This window comes from Haemaphysalis longicornis, unplaced genomic scaffold (genome assembly GCF_048455015.1).
Source record: "Haemaphysalis longicornis isolate Haplotype H1 unplaced genomic scaffold, Haemaphysalis longicornis Haplotype H1 scaffold_3, whole genome shotgun sequence".
NCBI classification, from domain to species: domain Eukaryota; kingdom Metazoa; phylum Arthropoda; class Arachnida; order Ixodida; family Ixodidae; genus Haemaphysalis; species Haemaphysalis longicornis.
Window position 1 is genome coordinate 182,701,386 of NW_027526335.1, and position 26,716 is coordinate 182,728,101.

Consider the following 26,716-nt stretch of genomic DNA (forward strand, 5'->3'; position numbering starts at 1 on the left):
CGTGTGTTGTAAATTGTATTTGAACATCGCGCTGAACTGTCACGTGGTTGGAATGAGCCGCGCAAAAGAGAGGGCGATGAAGAGGATCTGTACGTGCAGCACGCAGTGCGTGCAGTGCTTTTACTTTGTCTTTTGGAAAGGAAGACGCCGGGTAGCGAGCAATGTTCTGGGCGCCGTGTGACGTCACTTCTCCTTGCGCATGCGCAGGACGGCTCTCCAGGAGCCACGCGAAACTGCTCATTCGGGCGCTCGTAAAAGATCATTCGAAACATTAGGGCGTGCCTAAAAGATGTCCAGGTAGTCGAAATTAATCCGCAGCCCTCCACTACGGCGCGCCTCATAGCACAGGCGTAGCTCCGGCGGGTTAAACCCCCTGATGTCGTGTGGCTGGTTTTTGCGGCACAAATAATTACAGAGCTAACGTTTGCTCAGGGCCACAGTACATGCGAAGCTTATATACAGACGGGGATATACAGACGGGGATAAACTTACAAGCCAATGAGGGGGAAAGTTAAAACTTCAAAATATGCGGTAGTGTGGTCCAGTGTACTGAAAGTATTCATCAGATATCTCGTTTCGTATAAAGAGGTAAGACTCACGTGTCGCGAACTGGGTCTGGCAGATCTACAAGTGATTATACATGCACGTCATTCGACTACTGTCATAAAGCATGCCAAGCAGTAACATAACTACGTCCTCCTGAGACCCTGCGGATATCCAGGTCTCCGCAGGGTATCCGCAGGAGGAGGGTATCCTCCTGAACAAACGGTGACACCTGTCCAATCTAAATGGGATACTAACAGCGGGATATTTTCAGCCAGTCTTATTGTTAAAACCCTATACCGTCAAAACTCGACATAACGAAACCCAATCTTGCGAATTTCCCGATCCAACGAACAAATTCAGATCTCCTCCTGAATGCCTATACGGCTCAATGCTTTCATGAACTCGGACTAACGAAATAGATCCAGCGCCATTCCCGATTAACGAGGTACCTGCATTTCGAGAAACAAGCACATTTAAAAAACGAGCAATTTCGAATGTGCTTCTCCCGAATGCCACGAAGATTATTGTTATTGCGTCACGTCGTCGTCAACTGCCCGCCGGCTTCGTGGCGTCCCCTGCTGAGGCTGTTTCAATTGTTCCACAAGCCCTCAACACGAGCAAGAAGAAGAGAGTAGCCGGGGAATGAAAGGATAGAGGAGAGTGTTAGCTAAGGAGATAAGTTGAATTCCAAAGGCAGATCCGGAGCACTTTCGGAGCAACTTTTCTGCTCTGTCTGGAGCAGGCGCGTTCCAATGGCAGATCGGGAGCAACAAAATCCTGTTCCAAGGGTAGATGGGGAGCGCCGTCACAGCCGAGATCGCTCCGTGGAGCAAGAAAAGTTGCTCCGCCGAAATCGGCGGAGTCGGCCGGAACTCACTAGGGCGCTTACTTTTGCCGCGTGACGTCGCGACGTCGCCAACGTCGCCGCCATCTGCGCTTCCCCAGCTTCCCGCCAGTGCTCGCCTTCTCTGCCTCCTCCACCCGCTCAGCGCGAGATGAACGTGCCCGCGAGAACCAGACGATTTCGGGAGGGCGCAACGCAAAGAATGCTGGGGATTTCCTGTTCTGGTCACAGTTCGGCACTTTGCTCCGGCGGGAGCGGCTGCGTTCCAAAGCCAGCTTCGGAGTACCAGCTCTTCGAGGAGTCGGCGCGCTCCGAGCTCAATGACCGCTCAGGATCTGCCATTAGAACTCAACATAGGGAAAGAGAGAGGAAATAATAAAAGATGCGTGCATCCCAGATGAGCTAAAGCATATCATCATCATGGCGCTGACGCGGGCGGTACGCTTATCACTACGTAATTGCAGGGGTCGCTTACTAATCGTGGCTAACTTACGCCACAGTCGGTTTAAAATGGCTATAAGGTGGCATAAAAATGGCGATAATAAAACGGCAATAAGGTGCCCGCTCGCCGTTTTTGCACTGGTGAAGAGCTTTTCAAAAAAAATTGGGGGGGGGGGGGGGCATTACATTATGGTTTTCTTGACGCTGAATACGAAAAAATGTTTATTTTATGTGCAAATACACCCAAACCATCTTTTTTCGTCAAAACAAACGACCCCTGCCCGCGGGTGCGGTGAGAGCCCTGGCTGCCTTTCGCGATTGGCTGGCGGCAGATGACGTCCTATTCGGAAGTGCCGGCGCTGCGGTGACCGCTCGGCCTGAAGATCTCATTCTGTTCCCTTTCAGATACGGGCCAGAAGTTCCTCGGATGAATGGAGGGCTCACACAATATTTCCTTAGAATAGGAGAGCCTGAGGGAAGTATAAACGCAACAGGTTCGCTCGCGGCGAGCTTTAGAAAGGGGTTCTCTCCCACGACTCATGGCCGACTTGTTTCTTGGGTGCAGGGAAGTTGTGCAGATATTGATTTGCCGCTTTCACCACCAGCGCTGGTCACGATTCCTAGCACAATTTTTCAACCCACCATCATTCCCATCCTCGAATGTGGAACTTTGTTTTTTACATTTGGACAGGCGGCAACAAGCTTTGTGCAGCGGCCTGCGATGCGCACAGGCAGCGCGGCCGTCGCCGGTCTCCGCGAGTGCCGGGTCGCTGCTCGGCCGGTCAGCGGAACGTGGCATTGCTGCACATGACCTATCAAGAAGATTGCAAGAACACCCGCCTACTTCAAAAACTGGACTCATCCACTGCTCAGATAACGAGAATGATCCGCAGAGTATCGACTCAAAAGTATGGCATGAAAGAACAAGATACGATAAAGCTCGTTCAAGCATTTATAATTTCACGCCTCGCATACGTAACTCCCTACACGATCCTCCAAGCAGCAGACAAACAAAAAGCTCAACACCCTTATTAGGAAAGCTTACAAACAAGCCTTGGCCTTCCCACCGACAACGTCCACCGAACGTATTGCAGCACTAGGGATACACAACACCATAGAAGAAATCGTGGAAGCCCATCTCACGGCGCAGCAAGTCCGGCTCGGCCTCACGTGCACCGGTCGATCAGTGCTGACCTCTTTAAAGCTTAACGCTCTCACGGAGACGGAAGATGCGGGCATAGTCCCTCTAGAAATCAGGACAAGACTGAAACTTCACCCCTTGCCGAAGAATATGCATCCCGAACACCATCAAGCACGAAGAGCGGCTAGGGCAGAAGCTCTTCAACGTCAATACGGAAAATCCGAGGAGGTGGTATACACTGACGCCGCGGACTATGCCCGGTATAAAGTAAAAGCTGCGGTAACCGCCACACCCCACTATCTCCCCAGTAGCTTAACATTACGGAAGGCAACAACGCTGCAAGCAGAAGAGACGGTAATTGCCCTCGCAATCGCCCAAACCCGAGCATCCACCATCATCACGGACTGCCAAGCCGCATACAGAAATTATGCGGCAGGAAGAATTTCCACAATCGCTCTCGGCATCATCCTTCAACACCCACCTCGGATAAACATAAGAATAATCTGGACCCTATGCAGCCCACTCTTCTCTCTGCGGAAACCAGGCGGCGCACGCCTTCGCTCGAGATTTGGTCAGCCAAGCACCGTTAGAAGAAGATGAAAAGGCAGTATACCCCCTTCTCACGTACAGGCGGCCACAGAATAAACCGGACCAAGCGAGCGGCGCGCGAAAACTATCGGCGCGACACCTTCCGGCCCAGCGCCTGCTGTCGAGATAGCGGAGGACGCATGCGCGACCCTCCCTATAGTTTGTGCATATCACTTTCCTTGATTTCGGCTGCAGCACTTCGTTTCTGTCGAATGCGACGCGCGGCGGCGCCTTGCGCGGCGCGCCTACCGAGCGGGCGTGATGCTTGGCAAGAGCCGGCAGCGTGCGCCATGCGCTCATGCCGCGTAACTGTGCGTTCATCCGTTCATCTGAATGTTCGTTCGCCGCTCTTTTTATCATTTTATTGATTGGAAGGAAACTGGCGTTAAAGAAAGGCTGCGATAAAGATTCACACATGACTGAACCAGTGCTGGTCGTTATGCGACAAACACAAAGTTGATAGCAAGAACTGAAAACAGCGATGGCTTGTTTGTTCGCTTCGTAAAAATAGACCGAAATACACAACTGTCGGTGTGAGTGAATTGCTATCGAAAAGCAATGAGGCGTTTCGTTCCATGTCACCCATTGGATAGGGATAGCTACGAAGCGTATAAAGCACGTAACCCGTCCTGCATGGCCATATTCCTGAAGAATGCCGTCCCGCGTCCCCATCCAGCAACGAAGGCACATCGTGCGACTTTTCATCGAAGAGACTACTCAGCAAGAAATTTGCCACCTAACCGGGAGGTCTAGGACTTCTGTAAGCCGCATTATTCAAGCTTACCGCTATGATCAGGGCAGACTCATTGACGCAGAGCGCAGCGGGCGGCCTAAAGTCACCAGTGAGGAGCAGGAACTACTGATTGTCGCAGCCGCTGTGGCAGATCCCTTCCTGTCTGCAAAAGAAATTCGACAGGAGATGTCCTTGAATGTCTCTTGCGAGACAATTCGAAGACGACTGAAGGAGGCGGGACTCGGGAGTTGCGTGGCAGCGCAGAAACCACACCTGACGGACTGCCAGAGGCTGGAAAGTCTGGAGTTCGCCCGGGCGGTGGATCAGTGGACAACGGACGAGTGGAAGGGAGTTATATTCACAAACGAATCGACTTTCTCCACTCGCTGGGATCAACAGCGGCGTGTTTGGCGTCCGATGAGCTGCAGGTACGAAACTGAACTGTGAAACGTAGCTGGTAATGTGCATTCTAGACGATACATAAACTACTACAGTGTAAGAGGTCAAATAGGGAGCACGGTTTAATGTGACAATTGCTGCGCATTCCTTTGGGTGTCCCAAGTGCAACGCTAAGCGTAATTGTTAAGGCTAGCAATGCATAACTTCCTGTTAATAACTATATTTCGGAGCAACTGATATATAATGTGCATGTAAATTTTATTCACCTGGGTTCATTTGAAACGTTTTAATCGTAGTTTTATAAGCACCGTTTGTGAAGCGTTTCTTGTCGCTGTTTTTTTACGAAACACTTCAGGTAACCCGTATCGGCTAACAGGGAATTTTGTAATTCGCACTGTGGAAAGCGGATGAAATTGATGCATAGTTTTTACAGTATACTGTTCGCCTACATGGCAGTAGGGGTGCAGCCTCCCGCTAAAAAATGTGCCAGTAATTTCAATCGATATAAACTATCAAACACGCGAATGTCCTTTTATTGATTTATCTTGTTTACCCTCCGAATATCTTTGGAGATATCTTTCCTGAATGTCTTTCTGTATTTAGAATACGAGTTCGCTTTATTCACTTTTCAGATACCAACCCGGCTACATCCAAAGCGTACTTTCCAGTGGGAGGCGCAATGAGTGCGGACAACTGGGGCCCCTCGTCAGACATTCAATGCTTCCCAGTACTGTAACATAATTTCGACAAGTCTGCTCCCCTACGTCCTGGACGGCCCGTTCATGGACGGGTGTTTCATCCTGCAACAGGACCGAAGCCCTGTCCACACAGCACGAGCCGTGAGATCACTGCTCGAGGACCACGCGGTGCGACAGCTGCGGTGGCCTCCGTGCTGGGCAGACCTAAATCCGATAGAAAATGCGGGGGGGATAATGAAGATGAATCCTGGTAAACGAAATGACTGCGGTCGCGCGGCGGACGAGTTGTGGTAGGCAGTGGAAGCTGAATGGGGACGCCTGCGCTCCCGCCCCGAAATCATAAAGTCGTTGATGAGTCGCTCCCCCCACGCATTCGTGAAGTTATCGAAAACAACGGAAACGTCACACACAATTAATCAGGGGAACCACTCGGACAATCACCGATGTTTTCTTTTGTTTTGTTTTTTTGTTCCGAACCGAATAAACCTTCGCTGTATTCAGTTCTTGCTATCAACTGTGTTCGTCGCATAATGACCAGCACTGGTTCTGTCATGTGTGAATCTTTATCGCAGCCTTTCTTGAACGCCAGTTTCCTTCCAATCAATAAAATGATAAAAAGAGCGGCGAACGAACATTCAGATGAACGGATGAACGCACAGTTACGCGGCATGAGCGCATGGCGCACGCTGCCGGCTCTTGCCAAGCATCACGCCCGCTCGGTAGGCGCGCCGCGCAAGGCGCCGCCGCGCGTCGCATTCGACAGGAACGAAGTGCTGCAGCCGACATCAAGGAAACTGACATGCACAAACTATAGGGAGGGACACGCATGCACCCTCCGCTATCTCGACAGCAGGCGCTGGTCCGCAAGGTGTCGCACAGATAGTTATCGCGCGCCGCTCGCTTGGTCCGGTTTATTCTGTGGACGCCTGTACAAGGACATCACACAGCATTACCGGCTTGGCCGAATGCGATACCCTCCAGTTTCTGAGCAACTAACCAGGCCCCAACAGACTGCACTTCGTCAACTCCAGACGAACACGTACCCACACCCTACGAGGCTGCACGCTATACACCCTACCCTCTATGATCCCCTGTGCAGACACTGCGGCGTCCCTGCCACGCTTTATCACATGGTATGGGAATGCCAAGTTAACCCCCCCCCCCCCCCATTGACCCCATCCCAAACCCCTCCCGAGAGCAGTGAGAGAGAGAACTCGCTAGCTCTTGCCCCAGCAGACAGCTGCAGCTGATCGAACGGGCGAAGACGGCGGGTTGCTCCAATGGTGCCCTGGACTGAGGGCTCCACCCACAAGGCTTTTCGAAGCAATAAAAGTTGTACTCCTCCTTCTCCTCCTCCTCCTCCTCCTCCTCCTGCACCCGAACGTTGGTCGCCCCCCAAAAGGTAGAGGAACCCAAGTGCAGCACGCTGGTCCCCGACGCCTTCCCCAACAGCTCCAGCCGACTCAGGTGCACGGATCGCCGCTGATGTTGGGAACTTTAGGCTTAGCACCAAGGGAGATAGTTGGTCGCTGCTATCTCTCTACAATGGCGAATGACTATCCTTAACACAGTTTTTCACCACACCATCATCCCCTTTCTCGCATGTGGAACCTTATTCCTACGTTGATAGTCATTCTAGCGAATGGTGCTCATTCTCGCGCGCAGGTAACGCCATCCATCGGCCTCTCGACGCATCTCGTGCTCGGGCAGGTTCGTTTGCTGCCGTCGACGAGCCTCCGCTACCGGTCGGCGCTCCGCATCGCGATACAAATTCGATCACCTCTTTCGAAATCACCTTGGACGACAATCCCTAGCACAATTTTTCACCACACTATCATCCTCTCTTGCACGTTCATTTGCTTTTCGCCACGGCCTTGATTCTGGACGGCAGCGAAGAGCGGTCGCTGCCGCGGCATGCGTGGTGCGAGCCGTTTCGTGCGCCGTACGGGCATGTACGACCGTCGAGTGTGCGGAGCGCTTCCGCGCGCAGAAAACGCTTCATGTTTTCAGCTTGCTTGATTTCTTCTTAAAAGCTAGCTATTCAGCTAAGCTGTCGTCACAGCCAACAACGTTGATCGGGAAAACGAGCAAGAAGTTCGGGAAGCCCAGAGCGCTGTGTTCCCACAAATTTTCTAATTCCCTTATAATAATGGATCAGGAATTTGGGGTACCTCCGTATTTGTTTGAGCCAGTCGCTTCGCGTATGAAGCACAGAACACCCGACGACATGGTCGGCCCCGCGACTACTCGTAAAGGCAACGCAGTAGCCACCGGTGCTCGGGTAGGAAATCTCTGGTATCTAGGAGTCAATCACACAGTAGCATCACGGTTAAAAATCGACTCGCAAGCAACTCTACACAATAAAGATTAATGAACTGCAGATTACACGCCTGCTTAATTCGGAACTTCGTCCAGAAAACTGGGACACAGCGAAGCGGCGGCGCACGTCGCTGGCCGTCTTCCGAATATGACGCTACTTCCGGTCGCTGCCTCGGTTTTTCGCTCTTCCGTCGATGCGGGAGGGAGCCGTGGGCGGGGCGTAGGGTCAACTTTAACGACGAATGCCGCTGTCCCCAAGCTAAAAATGACGAAAAAAAACTTTACAGGCATAAACTGACCAGTGCAATAACTGTGAAAAGTAGAGTTTTGCCCGGTTTTAAGAGCGCTTCAGTACCATTCTCCCGTCTGTCTTGGCTGTCAGCTGCGCGTACTAATCCCTATGATATCTGAGCATAGTTGCATCGTTTCCATTTTGTTTTTGTTGCTGTGACGTAAGGCGGGTTATTTGAACCCGAATATGATCCTCAACGCGCTTCCACATGTAATTTAAACATGCCCCATTGTTTCAATTCGCTCACGTGACTTCAGCCGGTTAACTGATTAAAACAATTAATCGCGACTAGCGCATTAATCTATTAGTCGGTAGGTTAATTGATCGATCGTCCTCCCTACCACCGGGTAAAAACAGGGAGCCTTCCCTGTGCTTCGATGCAGAGACATCGCCACAGGTGGTGATGGTTGCAGAGCAGCAAATGGCTTCGGCGATGACAAGACCCGGTCGCGTCGTCACGCGTGCGCAACGGCACCATTGAGCAAGGGCGTCCTGGAGGGTCTTTTTTTTCTACAGCGAGGCTGTATATTTCTAATGCTCCTAGTTCTCAATCCGACGAAGGCGCTTTAATCGCCACCGCCCTTTACCTCCTCCTCGCCACCACTGATGCCTCTTTCACAAGTATAGCGCGATCGGCTGAAAGCGGCGCCAGCGCCGTTAACAGCTGTTGCACTTGCAACTCGCTTTGGGACGGCGTGTGGTTCACTCCGGGGAAGAAGAGCGGGAATGGAAGGCTCGCCGACCTGCACAGAAGATCTAATGGGCGCGAAAACAACGGAAGGCCACTGCCGTTGGCGCCTCAAGTTCCACCTCGTCGAGTAGCTGCGAATCCCTCGCGGATAAAGAGCAACTTGCTCGCTTGGAACGCCGACGTGAGCCACTAACGATAATATTGTCACGGAACTCTTGACATTTCACATGGCAATGCACTGGATCACCTGGTGGTCAATTCATCGAACACTTTATCTACGGGTACGTGCCGCATCAGTGGGTCGCGCAAGGCAAGCCGAAGCGAAGACGAGGAGGTCGTTCAGAGGCAGACTGGCAAGAGCTGCGCTGGATTCCTCGACTTTAGACTACTTGCATTGGACTGACTCTTTGAGAATAGATTGCTTTTATGCATAGAGTGTAAATAGTTCGCATCTGCCTCGTAACAATATATAAATTAACTGTAGCAAAAACCCACCATAGCGAAGGCATCTTTTGTGTTTACTTCTTTAATGACTCCTGGAGTGACGTTTCGGCCGGTGTTCCCGTCCGGCTTGAAGAGCTCCCGGCCCGGATTTTGGCCGGCGTCTTTGGTGTCGAAGCACGTGCGCATCACCGGTTGCTCCTTTATGCTTGCATATGTGTGTGTGTGTGCGGGGGAGGGGGGGGGGTATCTTGTACGCGCAGGCTGGCTTCACGTACTCACCGTTGACCAGTGGCGTAGCCAGGGGGGGGCTGACCGGGCTCAAGCCCCCCCCGAAATTTTTCCGGCCAGCGCCGTGCTGCCTGGTACGTCGCCTGTGAACAAAGGGGCATAACCTTCGGACGTGCTACTATTAAAAACATTCACCACTGAATGCCTGTCCTGACGCATTGGTGCTTACACAAAACGAAGCACCCAGGTCAGGATAATTGCGGAGGGGTGCAGCTCCAAAAGCGATGGCGCCTTCGGGTAAGCTCAGCAGCCTCAGCCCACGGGACGCCAAAGGCGTGCGTTGTGTCCCTTTGTGTTTGGCATGTCGCCCCACAGAGAATAATTGCCCGGCTGAGTCGTTCTCAGCAGAGTAGATTGACTCGTCACGGTATGGCCGGGGAAGCATGGAGTGCGCAAAAAAAGAGGGACCGCCGGTCATTGATGGGTGAAGACTGGCACGATGAAGGCCCGAAAGGGAAAAGACGATCTTTGTATGCGTAAGCAGAACCACGTGTAAACGGTGGTGGTTCTGAAGAAAACGATGGATATGCGTATTGGGCGAAACGTCTGCTTTAGCTGGATGACTGCCGGGGGGGGGGTGGGGGGGGGGGGGGGAGCAGAGGGCCTTTGTGGGTGAGGCGCACAGCAAAGTATGCCCCTCTTCTGCACGTCACCCCTTCATTCTTTTTCACGTTTCTGTGGAGCCCGGGAGGGTGTTGGCGTGGGATAATTGCGCGCACTGCATGGATCCTCTCCTGAAAGCGGTGTTCCAGACAGACATTTTCTCCTCCGCGATTAGGCAGATTCGTTCGGCGGTATTTTTCGCTAACCTAGGAAACTGGGGAACACCCACTTGACAAAAAGGGCGCGCTGCCCCCAAAGCGGGTTTACATGAATACGACAGCAGCGTATCGCATTGGTTCGGCGAATCCGGCGCGGCTTTATTGTAAGCGCGAAGGCGCGACAGTCACCAGCCCTACCACGGGCAGACGGCGGTCGCGACAGTAACCAATACCCGATGGCCATCTTCGACCTCGGTCACAACTAAAGCCCCTCCATTGCGTCCACGGCCGCTTTTTGCCTGGGCGGCGGCTGGCCAGAGCTGTGTATAGTCAGGGGCCTGAGTCACAACAACGCCGACATGAGAGAACGGTGCAAGGGCAGAAGCGCCCTGGCTTTGGGAAGCTCACACTCGAAGTGCCATGCAACACACAAAAGAGGCCGCAACTGTAAGTAATTTTCTTCCCTTGACCCCTGATTTATGCTTGCGTGATCACTGACTTGCATGATCACTGTATATTTAATATTTAATAAATTGCTTCCTAATATTTACACGACGTCACAGTACCTTTATGTCTGCAAGCGAAAAAAATTATATCTACTTTTATTTCTAATGCAATTTTTGCGTTTGAATTGGTTGTTGAAAGGAGCGCCAGCTATGAACCGGGTAGGTACCTTTGAAAGAGGGAAAATGTAAATTCTACTCATATAAATGCTTAACTATCCTATGATGCACAAAGTTGACGAGGGTTACTCAAAGCGTATCGGGACAGCGTTAAGTTACCGCTGTCTATGAAGTACATGAAGAGTTAAAAATATATTTGTGTTCTCTGCAACTTCATCTACATTCACGCAACTCAATGTGAGGTAGGCGCTGTCGCATGGTGTGCCCGTTATCGGAACTTTTGTTGCCGCGTTTCACACTGACGCGCGCATTCACTGCTACACCCAATTTTAAAATCATCTTAACAGTGTGCGCAAGTGAAGGACCTTCGTACTGGTGGCGAAGAAACCAACGTGCCTTTCTAGTAGAATTTTCCTTCAGCTCTTTCTGGCCTTTTTTTTTTTTTTTTTAAAGTTTTGTGGGCTCAAGAGTATCGTTCTTTCAATGCTCAAACGATTTGGCATGATGAACGAATGTCGTAATTAAAAAAAACAGGCTACAAACCACAGGCCCTCTCAAGAACACCAGTACACTTCCGCCCCCCGCCCCACATACGGGTGCGCGCTGAAGTGATTTTGCCGGGATCCACTACTGTTATACGTCCTAAAATATCGCATGAAGTAAATTTCGAGCAAAACTTAAGTAACCCAAATGACCGATGAATTATCACTGCAAACAAATTTGCAATTTTTTGCCAATGTATTGTGTCGTAGCCTGAAACCATGCTTCAATTTGAACATCACGGTCGCTGTACCACAATAACTGTACCATTAGTGCCCATTTCATGCTGAAATACTGTAGTCTGTGGCATTTATCTACGGAGGGCCATGCCATTACGCATGTTTTCTTGGTGCTGCGGGCAACAAAATGCTGACTCATTTCGAGCATCGACCCAAGCCTGAAGGTCATGTGCAGCTTCCCACTGCACCCTGTTTTCTGGTGGACCAAGGAGCGTCCCAACATAATAATATATTTCAATTTCCCGAGTCGCTAACGAAAACCGCAAGATTCCTGTGCGTCCTCCAATGCTGTTTTATCGTTTACCTTTAAAACCGCCAGTGTGTGCTCGGCTCAACAATGGCAGCGCACACGTCCACTAAACAGTATGTCCTTTCATTAATATTTGAAACCAGAATGGTAGGACCTCATTATAATTCTTTCCTGAGATCTCACGACAAAATTCCAAATGCAGCAAGGTTTTGCTCAACTTGCACGCCTAACCGCAAGAGTATGGTCAAACAACGCCGTCTTTGCGTTAATATTTGTTCTTGATGAATTTAAAGTTCGTTATTGCATTGAATAGTGAACTTTGCAGTGATTTGCTCTACCTCATCCAAGAGTGGTACTTACACCTAAAGGGGATTGCCGCCCCACAAAAGTTGCTGAATAGTACACTCCTTCAGGCAGACTGTAGGGAATTTACGCACGAAGAATTGAAAACTTGACAGAGAATAATGCAAGTATTTCAGAACACCAAGGCCGAGCTTTTTACAACAGAGTCGACATTTGGGCGTACCGAAACATTAACCAGATTGGCGATGTTACAAAGCACCAGCTTCTCATATCTACCTGGCGTCCTTAGAAGCTATGAGGTGGACTGCGTCATAGAATCAAAACAGAAGCCGAAATTTCAATTGACATGGCTTGACAGTACCGATGGCTGAATTATTCCGCTTTGCGTGAGGGCTAGGTAATCCTACCATGTTCGTGTATAATTTTCGCCGTTAACAGCGCAGTTCTCGCGCGTGATGTCTGTGTAACGCTTCTTGTATGCATAATTCATAGCCTGTCGTTTTTTTTTTCTGAAGATAAAACCTGCGCTACATATAACGTAAGTGCATAGACTCGGTGTATTCTGCACAAACTTTGCTTCATTGGCCTTACACTGGAAGATTCTGTACGGGCGCAGAAGGCTTATAATCAAAACAATTTCTGCATTTAAACATCAACTAAATAAAAAGATCTCAATTTTATGGCCTACGTATACTTCGGATGTCACAGACAGCATACTGCACATGTTGAAATAAAGCAAGTAATCACGTGAAACTGTGACCATTTAGTGCAATGCCTGCACAATGTGCCCGTGCGTGCAATGTACGTCCCGTATCACGGGCGCAGATTTGCACCACGCGGTCTGCGGATTTTCGCCCAGTTTACAACTTCACCTGGCACAAATACAATCACAATCAACACCAGTATCATGAGGGAACCTTAAAGGGCCTATTTGAAGACAAAATACAACCTAGTTCAATTTAATAGCACTGGTAACTCGCACAGCTCCATTCCAATCACAGACGTTTTTTCAATCGAAGCAATGCAATGTCATAAATTTTCAAATTGTGCGCTGCAGTGAAGTAATATGGGCAGGAGTTATGTATATAGGCCAGCACTAAAACGTAGTTATGAGTATGTTAACTGCACGTTAGAATTCAAATGATAAGATCAATGGAGGCCCCTCTACAATCGCGCAATGTTCCTTGGCGGTGACTTAGGTCGTTGGGCCAATCGTACATACAAGATACTGTGATGTCATAGTGAAATCGCCGCCGGGAAGTGGGCGGGGATTCGCCACTGCTTCAAATGTTTAATTGACTGATTGATGGATTGTAGGGTTTAACGCGCCGTAGTGGAGGGGCTCCTGATTAATTTTGACCACCTGGGGATCTTTAACGTGCGCCGAAATCTTGTACATACGGGCGTTTTTGCTTTTCACCTTCATCAGAAAAGCGGTCGCTGCGCCCGGGAATCGAACCCGCGTCCTCTTGCTCTGCAGCAGAACGCCCAATGTTTAATTTATTATGTCGATTATTCCTTTGATTAGTTTGAGATAGAACTGGTATCGTTGTTATTGGGACAAGACAGTCTTTTTAATGAACGATAGTCTTTTTAATGAACCCAACATGTATTTTATCTTCGTAGCCTTCAAGGGCGCTTGCAAACTGCCGCGCTGTTTTTTTTTTTCTTTCGGTGGGGGGGGGGGGGGGGGGCGATCGAGAACAACCTTAGCCCCCCCCCGAATAAAAATCCTGGCTACGCGCCTGCCGTTGACTGCCCTCTTGTGCTGGGAGGAGATTTCAACGTGTAAGTAAGCGCAAATTGAACAAGGACGAACGAAGTGAACGGGACACGGCGCTACTATCAACTCATTTTAGTTTCACTATGATGTCCGATTTTATACCGGAAGATACACAGCTAACGAAAGAAAGGAGGAAAGGGGGAGGAGCACAAGCAAGTACAAAAAACAAAAAAAGTGAAGGATGACATTTCAAACGGTCGCGTTACAAATGCACTTTTGCACGGTAAAATCTAATGATTTGATAAGTATTGCAGTTCTTTCTTTGTCAATGCTAAAGAAGCTGTGCTGACGCAGTCGTCTTTTAAGGAAACTATCTGGTGGGCCTCAATGATCTCTCGTGTCAACTGATCCTCGTGTCGAGCTACAACCCTAGTCTTATCAGTTGACACGAGCCTTATCCGTTGACCTAGTCTTATCAGTTGACACGAGAGATCATCGAGGCCCACCAGATAGTTTCCTTAAAAGACAACTGTGTTAGCACAGCTTCTTTAGCATTGACAAAGAAAGAACTGCAATACTTATCAAATCATTAGATTTTACCGTGCAAAAGTGCATTTGTAACGCGACCGTTTGAAATGTCATCCTTCACTTTTTTTGTTTTTTGTACTTGCTTGTGCTCCTCCCCCTTTCCTCCTTTCTTTCGTTAGCTGTGTATCTTCCGGTGTAAAATCGGACATCATAGTGAAACTAAAATGAGTTGATAGTAGCGCCGTGTCCCGTTCACTTCGTTCGTCCTTGTTCAATTTGCGCTTACTTACACGATGAATGACCAACTCGCCCAAGAAACCACTCTGATGGAGATTTCAACGTTGGCGTCTCACGGCCCGATGCGACTTGACTGCTTCCCTCCGTGGTCGAGCGGTTTGGGTTGGTGCGTTACACAGACAGTAAGATGCCTAAGACGCGCAAAGGAAACCGATAGCCCCATGTTTGTCCCCTAGAGTAAAAGTTTCAATCAGCTAATTAGCTAGCAAGTACACTCAATCGCAAATTACAAACAAACGTGTTTTGCTTCGTCCATTCCTTGCGCTGCACCCAGCTTCGCTGATCATTCTTCACGGAGTGGAAGGGTACAGTTTTTTTTTTTTTTAGCTCCGGCAAACATTCCATAAGTGCATTTGCTACACCATAGGCCGGTTGAATGAAGGGTAATTTGCAATGTGTAATTTTAAACACCAATTCCATTAAAACGGAAATGCTGCTTCACGTTGGAAAAAATTGCAGGGGGTTACGGACCACCATTTTTTCGAATAAGGCAAAGTCACACGCTGTCTTAATGGTCCTACGACCGGGTTTTACTGCAACTGTTCTCCGTGAGACTCCCATGTTTATTTCTGTTTTGTAACAAAAATAAAAGCTTCGTTCAACGAACGAACGGAAGTTTAAGTGAGCCAAACTTTTACGAAATCCCCGGTTTTAAACATTCTTGTGTAACAAAATTGCTTGAGTGAGGTTTGTCTTAAACGTTCTCCGGTGTCTCGAAGTTCTTTTCACTTGTTGCTGTCAAGTTGTCAAGCTGTCAAGTTGCCCCGACATAAGATTTGAAAAGGTGAAGCTTCGAAGTTGGACTCATTCCTTGCTCGAAATAAGGAAGACAAACATGTGTTCTCTTGCTCTGTGCGGTACTTTGCAGCAAAAGTAAACAGTGCGGGAATTTATGATCGCACATTGAACGTCCTTCACTGCAATCGATACGTCCGGTGGACGGTGGTCGTACAGGGCCTACAATGCTCGTGCAGTAACTGGTCCATGAAGTCCGTGCTAGCCTTTGTTTTGATGTCAGTCTAGCTTCCTAGCACTTCATAAAGCGTAAATATTTTGTAATGAGGTTAGTTTTGTCCTCTTTCTGGGATTTAACCTAACTTTGGCTCCGTTTGGTTGTGAGGTAACTCCAATTTTGCCGCGGGGCCGAACGTCATGGCAGTCAGCCAATGACAGCTGCGGTGCGGCGGCACGCGATGCATCGCGTTTTCTCAAGCACTCACACAGCCAACATGGCGCCTCTCACTGCCGCTGTTTTCGCGCGGAACCCCGCATCAGCCATGGAAATGCATTCGCTATGAAGAAACCGGCCTTAGTACGTACTCATGCACACTCATTTCTCTGAGCACGGCTTTCTTTAACGCGCGTCCTCGTTGATGCGATGTGATCGGCGGGGCAGAAAAGCGAACTTCACTCCGTTTTCACTCCGTCCGCGCGTTTTGTGTCCAGCGGGGCCCTGTCGTTCCCACGGTTACCTAGCTTATCCTTTCCGTACGGACGGACTAAAAAACGCACGGCCAGCTTTTACGCGACGCTTTCGAAAGAGACCTCGCGGAGAGCTCCGGGCGCGAACGCAGCGTCAAGTGTCAAAAATGCAAGAACAACGTTGTGGCGACTCGTGCGAACGCCAGGCGTCTTGTTTTTGTGTGTTTTTGTCGCAAACATGGCCTGTCAAAAGCGTGCCGCGATTTTTTTTCCCTCGCTTTTTCTGCTCTCTACCAGCTTTCTCCTCGTTCCCGCTGTTTTTTGTTCATTAATTATTTCGTAGCTTGGTTGATTCTTCTGGTCAGCGTACGATCACCGAGCGGTTTGGCTGTATCGGTTGGCTTGTCTGCCGTGCATACATTAAGGGGAGGGAGGGGGGGGGGGTTGCAGATTTATTCACATTTTCTTTTTCTTGTTTGCTACGCTGAGTTGGCTGGCGCTCTACTTTTCTTCTTTCGCCTGACGAGATATCGAAGCGGCGCGTTCGTCGCCCGTCGTCGCAGGGTGGTCGGAGGGGAAGAAGACTGCGCAAGCGCCGCACGCTGCTTTTGTTTTGTGCCCCGTCGCCGCCGCTCACTATGATCTCTATGATGCGGACGGCTAGGAGCTGTCTGCGAACGCCAACTTCGCACGCACAAGACGCAATACAGGTTCGCGCCTCCTCCCGTCGCCTGGCTCGCGCCTCTGGGATGGTAACATCGCCTAATGCCGCGAGGCCGGCATCCCAGCAGTTTTTATTTTCATTTTTTTGGGGGAGAGGCGTCCTGAATGTCTGCGGTGACTGACATGCCGGTGTGCCTGCAGTCCATATTCACCCGGCGATTTTCAGCTTCCTTTTAGTGAATTTCTTTGTTAGGGCTGAGCGGACCTGCCCGCGCACGTGTTTACACAGGGTAGTGGGGAATGCGTGTGAGCCGTTGTTTTCTTACTCCTGTTTTTTACTTTCGCGCCATTCGGCATAAGCTTACGTTTTTTGCCAGTTTTAGAGACTAAAAGCGGCGTTTTGGTAAATAATAGCTGCACACAAATTTGGACATGTGTCATGGAGCTCACAAATCACCTGAAGGGTTAATCAAGCCCAGCATTGCAGTATGCTGTTAGGACTAGAAGGCTGCAATTGAGGTATGTTCTTTGGAAATGTGTTTGTGGATCTTTTGTCTAGACCTACATCATGTAGGTCTAGTGACAGCTATCATGTAGTGTCGTCAGCCGACAATGGTAACTGCGACGGGCGAAAAGAACAACAGAGCATGATCTCATGTTAATGCTTCAGCCAAGCTAATATCGTTCAATCTAAGGTCGAATAGCCGAATTGGGGTATAGTGTTCTTTGCCGGTGCGTGATTTGCTTGAAAACGGTGTTTTACACAAGAGTGGAAGATTGGGCAAGTTGGTGCGGATTTAACACAGTGCAAAGGACGACAAAACGCAGTAGCGGGGAACATACAAGACAGGTGCCATCTAACAACTGAAATTTTCTAAATCTGGACTGATAAATCATCGCTGTACAGCCACGAAAGCAATCACTGTTGAAGAACACACACTGCTACAAGGCTATCAAATTATTGTCAAGATGTGACACCCTATCATCCGTGTGTAGTGCACGACCTTTGAAAATGATTGTTTTGGTGCAAGCGCAATAGGGAACTACAGTTTTACGTTACTTGGCACGCGTATTGCGCCTTCTCCGCCTCTACATTTTGCCATCTTTTTGTTGTATTTAAACTTTTTTTTCGGTGGAGGGTGTTGAAAATGCAAACCTTGTGCTAGACAACAACTGCAGTTTTATGGCTCACGGCGCAATAAACAAAGGAGACTCATTAGCCCTCTTTGTTCTCCGCGTATGCGCTACAGAATTCAGCTTACCCTTTTGGGTACACAGTCGTTTCATTGCGAAGCCTTACTGGTTGGCCACTCGCTCAGGATATGCCTTTTTTTCTCTTTTTCTTTTTCTTTTTTCCGTTTCCGGTTGCCTTTACAATCTCCCATTTCATTCTGTCCAAGAAATGTCTGAGCAATGTGTTGAGGCAAAATTTTTTGCCAAAACCCATGTCTTGCAAATGAATCAATGCTGTACTTCCTCTCAAAGTGTGCGGGTAGCCTGGTTGCTTTGTCATCACATGCAAGTGCTTCCTTTTTAGCTATGTGATGAAACTAACCGGATAAACTAACCCCGTTTCGTGGCCACACAAGCGAGGAATTCAAAGTTTCGTGTAGGTGCTCGAAAAAGGAATAACCAGCAGCTTTACATATGAAACAGGGTTTTGAGTGTGTGCCACAGGTGCGTTTTGGTCACTTTAGACTGAAGCAGCCTGCGGTGTTGAAATCGTGGGAAGCAATAAGCATGCCTAAGCGGTGTATTTGTGGCATTAAAACCAGTAGGCGCACAACGCCAGCTGTTACAATTCTATTGTTAGAAATACTGGGCTGAACGTACCCTGCGCCTCTTACAACGGCACGCTAATGACCTATCTCAACTGCTGGCAAAGTTTAGTCTAGGTGTTTGGCGCAGATGTTCTATTTAAAGATGGAATCTTTTTAACGTGTTGTTCTTGCCCGCCATGCAAGCCTCAATGAGCACACCGTTATCAGTCAGGTGGTCTTTGTCTAGCGGGGTGAGGAACCGAGCTCTTCTTATGTACGTTTACAACCACTCAAAGCTTGTGTAGTCAATTGAAAATTTTAGTTTTTATTTTGTAATAACTCGTCAATCTGAATTCGCCTATGACCTATTTTTTGCAATATAAGACAAATGAGAGGAAAGTTCGGACATTGAAATAACCAGAAATTGGCCTGGTTTGCCTGAAATGGCCATAGGATGTCATACTTTGAGTTTGTGTGAGTCCCATTTCATAGCACGGTGACAACTCCTGCTATTGGGGTCACCAATGCTGCTGATAACCTTATGATGCCACCACGAATCAATATCATCGTACGAAATTCTTTGCCCAAACCCTCACAGATAACTAGAGTGAAGCTTGTTATCGCGATTCACTATATGCTATGTTTCTTTAAAAAAAAGCTTCCTATTAAGGCAAGTGGGAGACAACAGTACAGCTTGTCACGCCCACCTGTCTTATTTATTTGTTGCCATTGATGGCAAACCAAGCCTAAGATGTCATCTGCATCTCAAATTCGGGGTATGCCGGTAGTATTGTTATTTTGTTTTTCAACTAAAAATAGGCTGTCCTTTGTTTGTTTTTAGCACTTTGGGGTTCATGGGCAAATGGGAAAGAAAAGGTTTTGTGGATTCCTTCTATGTACCTGCACAAATTATGACCCCTAATTGGCGGTGCTGACTCAGACGCTCTGGACAGATTCTAGTACTTTGCAAACCTTTTAACACCCCAGACCTCATGTGCGGAAAATCCAAATTTTCATGCAGTGGTATCGCATCACTGCATGCAAGCCGAAGGTGGAAGTTTACGAGCCACAGTGCTTGTCACTTGGGTTTGAACGGCAACGCAGAATTTAGAGAGAAATGTTCGTGTAATTTGTGAGAAATTGGCTTAGTAGCCAAAGCCGACAAGTTTCATGACTGTGGTAATATAGGCACTACTGCAGGGTATTTTAAGTCTACACCCTGGAGTACAATTCTTTAGCTCTTATTCCTGGCTGAATTGTGTAGTTTTTTTTATTTGCTGGAATGTTTGAGCTGTGGTTGCAGGTTCCCATTGCTGTGACACGAATTGTCATCGTGATTTTCTCGAGGAAAACTGTACAAGGGAGGAGCAACTTTTGGGTTAACATTTTGTGGCAAAATGGAAAAGCGCCTAATTGGCTGTAAAAACATGCATCAGTGTGTACTGTAAGCATTAGCTTAGTTGGGCCATTGCTGACTTGGGGGCCACAGGGCTGAGCCTGTAGCCCTTAGCGCCTGAGTATGCCTTCTCCATCTGCCCAACTGGTACTATTGAATCTCTGGGCCACCATAACATTTCCAGCATTTCTGTTGCATCAGTTGCATTTTTGTGCCAGTTTGCATATTTAGGGAGCAAGAGGGGGATTGGCAATTGTTGAAGGGGATTGGCAGGTGTTTGTGTGGAGGTGATGTCCTGATACACCCACCAACAAACTTACAGCCACTTTATGTATAGAGCATTTCATTGTGGCTAAGGCGTTTCTGTGCACAAGCTTGTGGGTCTTTTTTTTTTCTTTTCTTTTCTTTTTTTTAGTTTCTACTGGGATGATCGTATTTCTTTCGTGGGTCTGCAATGAGGGGTGTGGAAGAAAGAAAAAAAAAAACTGGAAAATAAACGTTCCACTACAGCACACTTACAAGCTTGCCATACATTGTCCTGTTACAAGCAGATACCGCTGCAGCATACTATAAAGCCTACAGTTTGTGATGCTGTTCCGATTGTGTACAAGTTATTCTTAAACATGAAATTGCGAGAACGTGGTTTTAACAGTGCAAACCAGGTGGCCTGAGGTTGCCTGTTGGTGTGGCTGCTTCGTCATTGCTGTGGTGGGCACGAGGTCAGAGCTTTTGTTTGCTGCCACAAGCTGTTTTTCCAAAGGTAGGCAGGGAATGAAAATGTCAGTGTGTGTGTGCGATTTTGGCGAGTGTTCAATGAACCCCAGGTAGTGGAAATTAATTTGTAGGCCCCCCACTACATTTCATTCCGTTGCCCGGGAAGGGCTATGGCACGCGAGAGGTTTGTTTAAGTAGATGGGAGAGTAAAGACCGCTCTTAAAGCTTTTTTTTTTTTTTTTTGGTAATATTGCAGCGAGAGAAAGTGCACTGAGTCGTTCCATTCGGAGGACCTGTAGAATCAGCGGTGTTTCTTTAGAGGAGAAGCAAGTGCTTTCTCCACCGAGGATGTTGGCCGGTTCACAACGAGATAATACGTCCTTTGCTTAGATTGCACTGCTCTGGCTCTGGCTTATCTCGATGGGCACATCGTGTTCTCGTGCGAGCAACAAAAACGTAACACACTCATTTCTTCCGGAGGAGTTGCTTTGGGACGATGAGAAGCCACGTTGGCTCTTTGAATGAAGCCGTTCGTCGTGCTGATACAATGCAGTGTTTTTGTCTTTCGGTGAGTTTACCGTAAGCTGTTGTCTGAACTATGTGATTGAGCTGGGGCTGTAATTCACCGTGGCGTTGTGAGCCAAGTGTCCGCATGTCGGCAGTAAAGGTAAATAAGGACATTTGCGCATGTTCCGTCGAAAAGTGGTTTGAGAAAGCCACATTGGCCTCGTTAACAGCTGTCGCTAAGCAATCGCAGTGATGCAGCATGTAATTTTAGGTATGGTGTGCTTCTTGTGTGTGTATTCCTCATTGTGTTTCTTCTGGCATGTTTTTCAGGGGAATTATTGTTTATTGGTTTACATTTCATTTTTTCTCTGGGAAAGGGAAGGAAGGGGACAAGTTCAAACCCAACTTGTTTAAGCTTTGGCACATTAAGGTAGAAAGAAATAGAGGCTCGTAAACCTTTCAACCATTGATGGGACGAGAATTTCTGGCTAACAGCGAAGCCTGCACACACAGTTAAAGACACAAAAATACACGAAGCGAGTTGATAGAATAGCAGGCTTAGCTTTAAAAATGTGCCATTGTAGGCCACAGTATCGCTTTGTCATGCAAGAAAATGACGAAGATGTAGCAACCTGTGGCGTTGGCACGGCACGTTTTTTATGCTCCGTAGCTCACGCGGGTGTTAACCCTGAAGACAGGGGAAGGGATTTTCGGTAGAGTTTTGCAGCCCAGGTTACTGAGCTGGCAGTGTGGGCTTGCTGCACTGAACATCAATTCTGTACAGCCAAGCTATTCTATTCTATTCTATTCTATTCTAAGCATTCTATCGCTGCTCGAAGGCATGCTGACAGTACCCGTAGTGTTGTTTTTGTGCCTCGGGGGTTCGTGGTTGAGGAAAGTGCGAACTATCAGCAGGGACAGGATAAGCATACGATGACAAAAAGTGCTTTGGCGGTCATTGTCTCTTGTCCATGTCGATAGTTGGTGCGTTCCTCAATTGTGATGTCATACGAACAGAGCCAAAGTAGCCACACAAAGCTCAAGAGAAGGATCGTGCTCGCAGGTGGGCGGAGGTGCGTGCTGAGGTGAGCGGCAGGATGCCCAAGCGGTCGTCGCGGCCGGGCAAGGGGGGCGAGGAGGTGGTGCAGAGGGCCTCCCCCCGGGTGGCCAAGCGGCAGCTGCTCGGGGAGCGGCTGGCCGACAACGACAGCCACACGGTCGTGCGCAAGTGCGAGAAGGTCAGCTGCCAGGAGACACGCCCCAGCTGCTTCGCCCGGACCTCCAAGAGGTGGGTGCACCACGGGGGAGGGGACTGTCTCTGTCGCTGCTGTGGACGACATAGTGTCGGTCGCGAGAGTGTCCAGTGTCCGCCGGAATGCCCGAGACACCTTGCTTCCACCTCCCATTGTCGGGGGGGGGCTTTGTAGTCTTGTCACTTGAGACGCTTTGCTTTGCAATTCGCCTGAACGCTTTTGAGTGGCTTTCTTTCTGTCTCTAACGCGTTATGCCGCTGTTCATTGCTGCTGCAATGTAATGGGAGAGCCGATGGCGATGGCGAATTTCACTTTTCTTCCATGCCCTTAATCTGCGATGAACTGGCATGGAGGACGAGCTCTCAGTAGTGCCGGGAAGGGGTCGTGAAGAGGTTTTCAAACTGTGTTGTGTGGGTACTTGTAACTGTGGAACCTTGATAAACAAAACAATGCATACCCGTTTCGTTGCCCGATATTGGCAAATAGGGAAATAAACACAGTTATGGTTTCATCTAGGCTTTCCTCCTCAACTTGTGAAGTGACGTCTTGGTATGAACCCAACCACAGTTCCCCCTCGCCTGCGCGACATCTTGGCATACAGGGGGCTTGCAAAGGGTCAGATAAAGCTACAACATGGGCGCCAGGATGGAACTCGCCCTGCAACTGAGCGGGAGATGTCTGATCTCTGATAGGACTGATTAATATTGGTCGAACTTTTGAAACAACATGGGCGAGTGGCACAGGCACTTAGAAGTGGCCAGTATTTACAGTATACTGGGTGTTTGGAAACTGTTTACGCTGTTTCGCACGAGTCTAAGCTGTCGTTCTGCTAGCCGGTATTCTTGCACAAGCTTGCCGACGTCTGTCTCGTGTAGTCTGTAGTGCAAGTTGCGCGACAGGGAAACTTCTGACGTTGTGACATAAACGACCAAAAGCTTAAAATGAGAATTTACTACATAAACATGTTTATTGAACGAACTTAGAGTACCATTTCCGGTCTATAAGTCACACCTTTGTATAAGTCGCACCCCCCTCAAAATGAGTTTTTCCAAAAAAAAAAAAACGTATATAAGTCGCACCGTTGTATAAGACGCACTTGTTAATTAGGTAAACTCATAGTGAATCAGATTGTTAGAAAGTGCGGCGAAAGTACATGGTTGTGGTGGCCGCCGCCTATTAACGCATCCCCCTGTAAGCAGGGCTAGACAAGGGCATATAACATCCAAGTCTGGACATAACTAACTTCTCAAAAATGGTTTATAGATACACACAGATGGCATGTACTTACGGACGGCGTTTAGGCAAAACCATCGAAGTCTTTTTCCTCAGACTCGCTAACAAATAATTCAGTATCTTCAGTGGGAGTTCCACCGGTGCATCACTGTCGTCCTCCGACTCTCTGATGTCTTCTTTGCCAACATCGTAACCACTCGTGGACCGGATTACTCCGGCCTTTATCAACCCGGCTACAACTGTTTTTGTAGAAATGGAGCCCGAAGAGTCGGAGACCCATTTGGCCACCTCTCCAAACATCGCCCGTCTCTTGTGTGCTGTCGTAAATCAGCACAATAAAGGTGTCATGGCGGACGGAAATGGCGCGAAAATCAAAACTTATCTCCAAGCTGTCATTTTAAAAATTAGCAGCACGTTTACCTCCTTCAGAGTAACTGTCTGTAATAATTCATGAGCTGCATTTGGTTTTTGCAGCCCAGTTTGATGTTACTTTGAATTTATTCTGAACTGTAGTTACTGCGCATGGCCTAAAGTGGCGCGTGGTTGTCGCAGGCCATTATCATTCTTTTTGACTAGAAAAAGCTGCAAATTCTTTGGTGCAAGGTCCCGAAGCGACATATGGGCTATGAGAAATGCCGTACCGGTGGACTTGGGATTGATTTACACCATAGAGATGTGTCTCAATGTGCGCTGGCCACGCGCGGCCACCGCGAACCAGATTTATTCCATACATAAGTCGCACCGGTGGATAAGACGCACCAACGAAAATTTCAGAAATAAACCGCGACTTATACACCGGAAAATACGGTAGTCCGAACTTAAAACCAACCAGTCATTTACTCATCAAGTGCAAAAATAGCTAGCAAGACTGAGTGATACAATGCCAAGTCCCACCATCACGCAGTTCGACTGCATTCCTGTCCCTTCCAATAAACAATGCAGTTAACGTTGTTTTCGGGCCCCTTTGGCTTACTGCAGAACCGTTCAACATTAAGCTAGCAGCCAAAGCTCTGGGTTGGTTAGAATTTCCAGAGTTCCGGGTTACAAATGCAAAGCGGCCTTTGTGCCGCAGTTTTCTGTTTTGTGGGAGACAATCCCCCTTTTTTTTTTCATCTCATCACAAAATTGCACTGACACAAACTTCATGCAGTAGCAATTGCTGCTTGAATGTTATTAGAGTTATTAATGTTTGCACATCATTGAATGACAGAGATCCAGATGTGCATTGAATAGCCTTGTGCATTTTCCCCTGGCTAGTCTCTAGCAAGCGGCACTATGCGAGGAGGGCACTTGCTTTCCTTAAATTAACATTTTTTTCTGTTCCGTGCCTTGATCTGGGACGACTGCTCTCGCAGACAATGCTGCATGTGACAAATATTAATTACTGATTTTTCTCAATAGCTGAAAATGGGGATAGGGATGTTTGTTCTTTGTTGCCACCTTGTACTGCTGAGCACGAGGTTGCGGGTTTGATTCCCGGCTGCGGCAGCCGCTTTTTTGGTGGCGATGAAAAGTGAAATACCTCTGTGTTCGACATTTCGGCGCGTGTAAAGAACCCCAGGTGGTCAAAATTAATCCGAAGTCCTCCACTACGGCGCCTCATTGCCTTTGTAGCGTCGGCACGTTAAGCCCCACAACCAATCAAATCAATTTTTTGTTGCCCCACTTGTGTGAGCACGCCAACATTCCGGCCTGCACCGACTGCGCTCCGTGCAGGTGCTGTGGGGATGGCTACACCTCGCGGTGGTACCACCTGTCATCGGGCGAGCACTTCTGCAACGAGTGCTTCGAGTACTACTACCGCACGTAAGCCCGTGTACCGTCCTCCGTAGAGGGAGTTGGGTAGGGAGACTTTCTTGGCACGGGATGATGACCTTTGACCCCTGGTGCAGTTCCAAGCCGGGCTTTGGCGAGTACAGCCGGTGGCGGGAGCACTGGTCCCAGAACGCGCGTTCGGACGCCTCGCTGCGCCTGTTCATGGCCGACCAGGTGCTGCCTTTCTGGGCCCAGTGCGGCCGCTGCCGCAAGTGGCGACGCCTGCCCAAGGGGGACGACCTGACGCCGGACTTTGTCGACTCCTTCACCTGCCACGACATTCCCTCCTACGACGACGGCGGCAGCGGCACGGTGAGCGGGCTGGCGGAATCGGAACGTCACTCTTTGTGAGGAACGGCGTGCGCCCTAACGGCACACTAATTGGAGGAACACAAAATGCAGATGATTTAACGCCCATTCCAATAACACCAGTATTTTAAATGTTTCCATAATCATTGTTGTGAAAAAAAAACATTAATTAGAGTTTTTGTCAAGTTTTCGAAGAACATGGTTAAAAAGGAGTTGTGTATAGCAAACCACCGATGGTAGAAAAATTTCAGATATATATTTTGTAGGGAAACATTTCAAAGAACACGTCCTAGAAAAAATGTCGTCTTGCTCAGAACAGTTTGTCAGGTATGAAAAAAATTTTAGCACACGCGGTGCCCGTGCCATTTGGCGAAGCCCAACCTCCATTTGAAAATGTGCAATTTTTGAGTGGTTCCATGGAAAAAATCTGGCAATTTGACATTATCAGAGGCACCAGTTTGTCCCCACGTGACGTAAAACATCTTGTCAATGACTGGCTTTGCATTTACGGCCAGCACAGTATTCGGGACAAGCACGCGATACGAAAAAATATGCATGGAGTTGAGAACGAAACTCTGGGGTTGGTGCTTGTTGACGTTCACTGTTAGTTATCTCTCAAAACATAAACTTGGGGTTTATGACTCTATGACTCGCTGTTGTAGCCTTGCTTGCAGGAATGAGGTGCGACGCACTAGAATCGTGCCTAGCAAACTTTGGACGAGTAGTTATTGTGCTATAAAAAAGATCAGCACAACGAGCCTCCTCCATTGCAGCGCCACCTAACGTTTTTGGAATGAAACAGTACAAAAACTTATCGGAGACTCCGTCCGAATAGACAGCTCAACTGTGGAGTAACACTAGACCCCCGGAGATACCCTCGTATGGAAACGAAACTGGAAGGCGAACAGCTGGCAGTGTGTAAGGCCGGTTTGAAGAGCTGTCCTCGTCGAAACAGA

At 48.5% G+C, this 26,716-nt stretch overlaps 1 protein-coding gene across 1 annotated transcript in view; it reads left to right on the forward strand.

Moving 5' to 3' along the window:
* Positions 1 to 20,898: 20,898 nt before the first annotated feature.
* Positions 20,899 to 26,716, forward strand: part of LOC144175859 (lysine-specific histone demethylase 2-like) — a 46,380-nt gene continuing 40,562 nt past the window's right edge. The window contains 4 exon segments of the mRNA XM_077704881.1: positions 20,899 to 21,211; positions 22,214 to 22,438; positions 25,353 to 25,442; positions 25,529 to 25,763. Of these exon segments, the coding sequence (XP_077561007.1) occupies positions 21,165 to 21,211; positions 22,214 to 22,438; positions 25,353 to 25,442; positions 25,529 to 25,763 (597 nt within the window). The 5' untranslated portion in view covers positions 20,899 to 21,164.